This window comes from Pyrus communis, chromosome 3 (assembly GCF_963583255.1).
Source record: "Pyrus communis chromosome 3, drPyrComm1.1, whole genome shotgun sequence".
NCBI lineage: Eukaryota > Viridiplantae > Streptophyta > Magnoliopsida > Rosales > Rosaceae > Pyrus > Pyrus communis.
In genome coordinates, this window is record NC_084805.1 from 26,828,284 (window position 1) to 26,838,034 (window position 9,751).

Genomic DNA, 9,751 nt, shown 5'->3' on the forward strand with positions numbered 1-9,751 from the left:
CTCTGTTTTCTTTCGTGTGGAAGGAGTAGTTTTTTCTTCTTCTTTTTTTTCTTTTATCAATGTGGAAGGAGAAGTTTATCTGAGGAGAGAGACTACTGTGCTGCATATCATACATATGGAAATGAATTAAAGTCGCAAGGTGTGATTGCGATATGATTATAGAAGTGGCCTTGGAATATTTGATTTACTTTAAATCTTTATCTAAAATTATCTCTAAAGTTGGCATAACCTCTCACTTTGATCTTTGATATTGTCCAACGTCAACTATTTTGGTCATTCTATGAGAAATTTCCGTTAAATTGAGGTTATATTTGTCAAATCAATCCCTCTCCTTAAACTGGTGGTTTTTTCAATTTAACAGATATTTTTCACAGAATGAACCAAAATGATTGACGGTGGATAATCTCAATGATAATTTCTATCCATTTAAGACTATTTTGACTAAAAAAATCAAATGGAAATGATCATACAGCACACAAGGTTGTCATCTGTGTCGGTAATCCTTTTATGTTGGATATTGATGTAATGATTACTACATATGTACATCAGTAGCTAGCTAGTTCTCATATTTTGTGCGAACACAACCACAAATATATTGTAATCGATCCATGCATTATCATATGCGTGGACAACAAATTTATATTGTAGGTGTCGTATCTACGTTGTTATAATGAACATGAGTACGTTTTATTATACTACATCATGTTTGGTGTTCCAATTACACTAATAATTCCTATACGTATGTCAAATATAAAGATATGGATCGAAATTTAGTACGATAGTAAATGAGATAAATACAAATTTTTGCATCTTTTTTTTTTTTTTTTTTTTTTTATTTATGAATTATATTACCGATTACACCTCCGTATTAATAGTAAAGTTGGATTATAGCATCAATTGTTATCATGATGATGATGATGATCAAGGTCATCCTGAGGATGGAAATGATAGTCCCCACATATTCACCACATATAGGATAATGCAAATGTAAGCTTTGCACTAGCTTTCAAGTTTCAAGTGGGTATATGGCATGTCTTTAAGCATGTTGTTCTCTTTGAGAATGATTAATTAGATATAGAGATGGTGCGAATGGAATCCTGTAAAGGTAATCACAGTAGGGTTTGACCTTTTTTCTTGGCATTGGCCTGTGGCAGAGGCAGATGGTTGAGCCTTTGATGAGCAACCCCATGTTCCGATCCCCATATATGAATTTTTTTTCCTGCACCTGGCAGTCCCACCATCTGGGGCCAACCAAAAAAGGCATCGCAGAGTTCAGATAAATGATTGAAATTGTATTATCTCATTCACTTGATCCTTTTGGCACATGTCAGACAGCTATGGGTTAATATTCTTGCACCTATATGCAATAGGGGATGCAGAATTTAAACTTTGAAGGTTCCAGTGTAAAATACAAATTTTTTTAGCCAGGAATTGAGCGCGAAGCGTGCAAAAAAAATCAATTTATTCACTTGAAACAATCTGATGAATGATATAGAGAGAATTTATCGAGTGCTGTCAACGCAACTTGTCGATATATCCTAGAATGCATTACATCAAACATTTAATAGGCACAAAAAAAACTTGTTCCAAACATTCGTCGAGTCCTCGAAAAACCTTCGCACATATATTTTATGGACTCGGGTGGTCCTGGGACCTTGGTTCCTACTTTCATTGGCCCTTGCCTATATATACACAACATATAAATCATGCTTACAATGCATCATATATAGGGTTAGGGTTAGGAAAGCGCGACACTCATTTGTTTGACACAATTTGGCAGAGTCTACTCCATAATGTATGTCAATGAATGAACTATTTAAATTTAACTTTATCATTTATAGAATCATAGATCATTGTTGCAAAAAGTTTAGACAAATTCAAAACCATTAAAATATTCATGTAGTATAGAAGATGATAAAATACGGTTTTGCAAAGAAACACTAAAATGATAATAATTCAATACAAATGTCATATGGTTTTGGATTTGGACGATTTTTGGTAGACATGATATTTGAAATAAGAACTAAAAGATAAACGGTTGGATCGTTGTAATACATGATGACGTAGACTCTACAAAATATGTGTCAAAATGTGTATCGATACCCCGTTCCTAACCCATACATATGTATTTTTGATAATTTAGAGCAGAATTATTGAAGGAAAGGTACGTGACTTAAATGTGAAGATATGTATAACTAAAAAAAATCTTATGATACTGTGGTTGAAACAGTAGAATAATAGATTAGACAAGTATCAGCTCTCACTGAAAGCAATATTCAACCCATCATTCGTAGTTGAACATAACAAATTTATTAACAATTCACAAAAGTAAATAAATAACGAAAATGCCTTGCTACCAACTTTCTAAAACTAAACTCTTCAATTAAAGTGGACCATGCAGCAATTGACCCATACCCATAACCAGAAGATCACATGAGAGTAGAGAGGATGATATATTTAGGGCCAACTATATATAAATCTCCTAAACTATTGTATTGCCCATGTTTCAATAGTTGTAATACTTTTACAAACTTATATAAAAATGACAAACTCTACATAAACCATTGACACCGTCCACGTAAATTTGTCCTCGTCAACACAAAACATGCACTTGTTAGGCTGAAAATTAACATTTGTACTCACAGACGGATTGATGAAATTGTGACATCCTTTAGGGGAGTGATCCTTATATGTATATTCTCATCCCTATCTAGCACGAGGCCTTTTGGGAGCTCACTAGCTTCGGGTTCTATTGGAACTCCGAAGTTAAGCGAGTAGTGCGCAAGAGCATTCCCAGGATGGATGACCCATTGGGAAGTTCTTGTGTGAGTTCCCAGAAACAAAACCGTGAGGGTGTGCTGGGGGCCCAAAGCGGACAATATCGTGCTACGGTAGAGTCGGGCCGGGGAGGTGATCCCACTCGGGCCGGGATGTGACAGAAATAGTTTAATTGTTCGTTTGAAAGTGCTTCTAAAAATGCTTGAAAGTGTTTTTGGTGTAATTAATTTTGAGTTCTAAAAACATTTAAATTTTTTTTAAAAGAAGCACCATATATGTGTTTTTTGCATAAAACGTTTAAATGCTTTTCCAAAATACGTACACTTGAATTTTTGATAAAGATGGGTTTAAAAAAATTTCACCAAATATATTTTCAATTATTTTAAAATCACTTCTAAACAAGTTATAAATCTAGGGTTTACAGTGGATGAGTTTGTAAACCGTATTACTATAGGCAATAATTTAGGGGTTGTATATGTTATTTGATCCCATATTTCACTTTTGCATAAATAAACAAAAACAAATGGGAAAAGAACAAATTGCAGCTCTTCCTGTTTCTCTTTCATATTCGAAACGGCGCCTCACACTTTTCATCGATTACAAAAACCACAGAAGGGCTGGTCGCTTTCTCCACCTTTTGCTTTCATTTCTTTGTGGCATATAATTTTAGTTTCTTTGCATTTTAATTGTTGTTTATTTATTTTGTGTGCTAACTGTGCCCACTATTAGACATGAGAAACTGGTCATTGTGTTTGTATTATTTTCATGTTATATTTGTTATTTTAACGGATTTTATTGTGTTAAACTTTTTATCCGAATGACTTCTTACAGGTGATCTGATGACAACCCAACTCGTTAACGGATCATGTCATGTTAATGAGTCTTGCAATAAAGTGCCGTGCCTAATTTTTAAACTTTGAAAATCGTTTATGTATCATAACTATTATCTTAACGGATTATTAACGTGTGACCCGATAACGATCTGAATCGTTAATCGGTAATACAAACGATCAGACTCGTTAACAATTAACCCAAAACTAATAATTTTCGTATTATTTAATATCAGTTCACGGATAGCATAAAAAATTGTCTGACTTACCCACTATATACAAAGAAAGTAGTAAGACCCACCCCATACTTGTCTATGAAAGTGTGTTTTATTTTCGTTTCTAGTAATTTTATTTCATTATCGCCATGCGGACGCACACAGTTCTTTCATTTTCATTGTCTGCAAAACTCGGACTTTACACGTGGCAGATTTTACCAGCTCTCGGCTCTCTGCCAAGGGACACTAATATGGCGTCCTTCAATGGAACTCTGATAAATGCATGAGTTTATTTATTACGTTGAAAAATTACGTTGTCATTTTTTTAATACGACTGATATTCCTATTCTAAATTAAATTAAAGAAAAAATAATGAAAATGGTTTACATGATTGACTTTTTAATGTAAAAGTGTGTTTTTTCGTTAAAGTGAACAGTACTATGAGTTTTTCATTAAAACTTTCTTAAATTAAATGAAAACAATGTTTAAATTCGAAAAGTAGTGTAAGTTTTCATTTAGGGTGAATAACATTTCTCCCACAAGTATGATAATTTGCTAATTAAAAACAATTTTTATGTGTGTTTGACATATTATAACAGACTCTTATAACGCGAGATAAATTTCTTTGTTCTTGTGTCAATGCCCTTCTCTTTCAATCTCCCTCGTTGTCATTGCGTATTTGAAGTATGTTTATACTTTGTACATGATTTGTGTACGCATACGCTAGAAAAATTATCGAAGAAAGACAAATTGATCAACATAAAATAACGTGATGAATATCTCCCACACTAGTCCAAGATATACGCGATATGCATGGCTTTTTTTTGGTAAAGCTTATTTCAACAACGAGAAAGTTGGTAGAAAGTTGGCATAACTTGTCCCGTACGAACAAAGACTTGTAAGTTGTAGCAAATTTTCCTACTACAATCGTGCAGCAATTAGCTAGTGTTTGAACTTGTTAGCTGAAGTTGGGCACGCCAAGTTTGATAGTTTAAGACACGAAGTTTGTTCCTTGAAAAGTTAAATAGAGATTTCAAAAGAGAAGGCCTTACGGAGAAGAGATTCTCTCCTTTTTCCTTTTTTATTTTTTATTTTTATTTTTTTTTAAAACAAGAATTAGTTAGGGGTTCCCGCCACATTGAACTTCAACGATTTGAACCATCTGTTTTTCAAGTTGCACTTCTTAGATCATCTTTGCATTAGCCAAATCGGATATATTTGATGAACAATTTGTTCTATAAGAAATAATAAAATTTTATTGTGACAATTAAATAGGCAAATGGTTTCAGGTTGAATTAGATTTTTGCAATAATGTCCATGAATCGAGACTTCTAAAATAAACGATTCAAATCGTTGAAGTTCAATTAGAATGGATCACACAACTAATCCTTATTTTTTTTATTAGAATGGATCACACAACAAATTAAGTGGACTAATTGATCATATTTCAAATTTTTTGCCGATTCATAACTTCCTTTTCTGCAAATAAACAAGTATATGTCATGAAAAATATAAAAAGAAGAAAAATGAAACAAAATTAAAAAAAAAAGAGAAAATTATAGTTTGAGGCAAAAAGAGTAAAAAGAGAGATGGGGTTAAGTGGGTGGGACGGTAAAAAAAATAATCCGATAAGGCGGACAGTAATGCGACGGGGAACGGACCGAGCCGAGCCGGTAAATCCATCGAAGCCACTAAAGCCTTAATGACATCGACAACAAACCCTCACGCGCTCATCCCGGCGACCTCCCTCCTACACTCGCGCCTCATGCGGCCGGCGCTCTGCTCCCACCGACGTGACCCCTTTACTCACTAACAACACCCACCCCCTCTCTCTATTCCCACCCGCTCCCCAATTTTCCCACGCCCAAAATCCACCCTTCCCGATGGGCGACCTAACCGACCTCCAAATAACGCCGTTCAATGCCGGCACCACCGCCTCCACCCCGCCCTCCTCCAAACCTCGCCCCATGCCCGTCCGCGAAGACTGCTGGAGCGAGGAAGCCACGTCCACTCTCGTCGACGCCTGGGGCCGCCGCTACATCGAGCTTAACCGCGGGAACCTCCGTCAGAAGGACTGGCAGGAGGTCGCTGACGCCGTCAACGCCCTCCACGGCCACACCAAGAAGACCCACCGGACGGACGTCCAGTGCAAGAACCGAATCGATACTATCAAGAAGAAGTACAAGGTGGAGAAGGTTAGGGTTTCGTCCTCCAACGGAACCCTAACCTCGTCGTGGCCTTTCTTCGAGAGGCTCGACGCTCTCATCGGATCTAATGTCAAGAAGGCGTCTCCTTCGCCTCACTCGCCTTCGCTGCCGGTCGCCGTTCCGTTGCCTTTGGGGTACCGGAAGACGCCGTCCTCGGCTCCGGTGGTGACGGCTGTGGCGCTTCCGCAGAAGCGGTCGGCATCGACTGCGGCGCTCGACGAGGGTTTCTTCAGGATGAATTACTCGGCTGTGGCTGCGGCTGCAGCCGCAGCCGCAGGGGCTGAGGATGAAGACGATGAGGACGAGGATGAGGACGATGACGATAACGATGAGGCCGATGAGGAGGTTGAGATGGCGAGGGAGAGCGGAGGAGAGGTTGGAAGCGGTGGAGGAGGAGGAGAAGGGTTGAAGAGATTGGCGAGAGCGATTGAGAGGTTCGGGGAGGTGTATCAGAGAGTGGAGGCCGAGAAGTTGAGGCAGATGGTGGAGTTGGAGAAGCAGAGGATCCAATTCGCCAATGAATTGGAGGTAGAGAGGATGAGGATGATCATGGACACGCAGGTCCAGCTCGAACGGATTAAGCACGGCAAGCGGTCCGGCTCTAATGGTGAGGCAAATCTCTCATATTTCTTGTGTGTAAATTGTAGGATTGTTTTTCGTTTGTGTTTTTATTGTTAAATTGATTGGATTGTTTGATGTTTTATGTCTTTGTGTCAACATGGTCGAGCTTAATTTTATATAACTTGTGAGATTTCATGGTAGTGGCCTGAAAGGGCCTTCCTTGAGTTTGAAGCATCTGTCAATTTTGAAGATCCAAACTTTACCCTGATTGGGAATTTTAGTTAGGGTTCTTGCTCGGAAGTTTGAACTGCACCTTGGCAATGTAGTAAAACAATGATCGACTGTTGCGTTGCATATGTAATTGGAAACTGTTTGCTTGTGTGCTGCCCCCAAAGTCTCAGTTCCTCCTCTGTATTGTAACACGAATGTTGTTGCGGTTGTTTGATTCCTAGACTTTTATGCACTATCTGGCTAGTATTCTTAATGTGATTAGGAGGGGATACATTTCGGTTTCACAGGCTTCATGTATGAGAGCGATGTTTCAGAGATATGGAGAAGTTTGAATTATATGGAGGAATTTCAATACTCTGTCGTAGGCTTAACTTAACTTGAACTAAGTTGTTTTGATATTGCTTTAATTTTAGGAACAATGGGAGTTAGATAGCGATGATAAGTATTCTGTGGACGCAAAATTCGTCTGTCTAGGGGTGGGAGTAGGTTGAGCATCTGCCTGTTGGTTACCCCTAATTTTTTGACCCATGGTATGATAACCGTGTCTCCCTGGGATTCTCATGCATTAAGCGCTCTGGTCGTCATCATTCTCTGCATGAAATTTCATTAGTTCTAGGAACTTGTTGGTTAATGTTGTATCAAATATCTTGATAATAATATGAAATGTGCGAAATGTCTAGTAATTTACAGGATTTGTTTCATAAGGGAGAAATCTTCTAAATTATTCAAGTGAAGAAACATGCGTGGTTACCTTAATGCCCACCTTACATTGCATTCTTCTCTTACATCCTCTTATTTTTACATTATAATTCCACTAAGTTGATTTCAGGAACACAACTTATCTTGGCCTTGATGTTGTCTATAATGTTTCCTCGTGGATGTAAAAGTTTGTAAAGTTGAGCTCTGAGATTTTATTTATTTATATTCATATTTTTTTTTTTAGATTTCTATCAATTTGTATTATAAAAGAACATAAAACATGTAACTGGAGTCTTTTAATTCATTAATGTCTCAGCCCGCTCGCTCACTCCTCCATCAGTGTGCCGTCTAAGATTTATTTCTCATTTCTGTGTTAGTAACTTAATGACTGCTCTCAATGTTTAGATTTAGAGAATGTTAACAGCATCAGTTTCCGATTGCATAGAATGACCTTTCCAGGAGGGCAACATACAGAATGTTTTTAGCATGCCATTTATCCATAGCCTCATTAAGGTTCTGAATCACATGGTGTCTGATCTTTCTTGGATAACTTGATTGGCTAACGTTGATGTAGCTAGTGCATGTTTCTGCCCCATACTTCCCTACGACATACAAGAATACGTTGCCTTGTTTGAAAATTTGTGCTTTTATATTTCTTATAACATCTGAGTGATTTCGATGGAAAACTTGATAAAGTGATACAGAAAAGTAGATCTCCCCGAACCCCCAGATCATACGGCATTTTTTCTACTTGTTCTGGTCAACACAAGTTTGACGTTTAAACTATTTTACTGCACAGTTTTATTGTGTGATGTTTAGAGGGTCGTTGATATTCAAGTTGAAATACATGATGTCTCAGTTAGCGCTTCTGCACATGGTACTCTTGAATTATGATATAATCATGTGTAATCTGGGTTAGCTCTTGTGCTCTTGATTTTGTTTTTTGTTGCAAATTTGATTTCTAACAACGGTTTTACGGTTCTCTCTTTTACAGATGTTTACAGCTAGCTAGCCTAGTGCCGGAGAAGCTTTAACGGTAAACTTACGCAGGGGAAGCGTTATGTAGCATCTTCTTGATTATCCTAGGAAGTACATATTGTTGCAGCTGATGATACTGGACCTGAGAGAAACTACTGGCACCAACCGTCCCGGGTTTTATTTTCGGCTCCTTTCATCTCCTTTTGTTTTTTTTTTTTTTTTTTTTTTCCCCCAAAATTTACTATTATTCTCAACTATTCGGGAACAATATAATTGTCTTGTTTGTTGTACTCGTCCTTAGATCTGGTCCAGTGAATTTGCTTAATATTAGTTAGCATTTTTTTTTGGTTTGAACTCCACAAATCTAGTTGTCTTGCAATATAAAAAATTAGTAGTTAACTTGTCTTTGAATGTGTTTTCTTTTGCTTCTCTGGCTTACTGCCCCTTCATCCCTTTGTTTGTTTACTCTGTTTTGGTTCTTGGGCTCCTTTATACATCCGTTCTGGACCCCGAGATTCACTGACAAATACTACCAATGTAAATAAAATCAAACGATCAAATTTTATATATTCGAGATTTTAGTGTATGGGATGATGATGATATTCAATCTCGAAAGAAGGCTGTTACTGGCAAATCCAAAAAGGTCGTCAAGCACTCATATATAGTGAGAAAAAGGGCAAAAAAAAAAAAAAAGGAAAAAAGGGAGAAATGAGACTTGAGTGGGTCCCATCCAACGGATCAACTTAATTGTCTCAATTCAAATGACAATACTTGCATTCAGCCAGAGAGCGCACTTTTATCTTACATAAACAAACTTTTTTGTAGATAATCAATAGTAGAAAGTGTTTAGTTTCTTAAACATCACTTAAAGATCATATTTGTAAAAAAGTCAATCAAATTAGAGACTATTTAGTCATCTTTAACTATCGAACAAATTGACGTTTTTGTTAAATATTAAGATCATCAGGATGAATCGTGCATTTATTTTATACATATTTGTGTGGGTCATTGTAATCTTTTTCCTTCCGTAATTTTGGGTCCAAGTCAGAAAATCAGTGCAGGCAGGTAAAAGGGCAGGTCACCATCTAGCAGACTAGCACTGTAATAAAATGGCCAATATATTCCTCTGCTTAGCCTTTCTTTTAACTTTGGCCAAAGCATTTTCCCGCCAACTTCATGAAGACCAAACCATGCTGAAAAGGCACGAAAACTGGATAGCTCGAATAAACGTGTTCACAAGGATGCAGAAGAG

General features: G+C 37.3%; 1 protein-coding gene across 1 annotated transcript; it reads left to right on the plus strand.

The window, feature by feature from the left end:
* Positions 1-5,547: 5,547 nt before the first annotated feature.
* Positions 5,548-8,832, plus strand: LOC137729050 (trihelix transcription factor ENAP1-like). Its single transcript, XM_068467873.1, has 2 exons — positions 5,548-6,637; positions 8,516-8,832. The coding sequence occupies exons 1-2, from the start codon at positions 5,707-5,709 to the stop codon at positions 8,527-8,529; spliced, it is 945 nt and encodes a 314-aa protein (XP_068323974.1). The 5' UTR covers positions 5,548-5,706; the 3' UTR covers positions 8,530-8,832.
* The last annotated feature ends 919 nt before the right edge of the window (positions 8,833-9,751 follow it).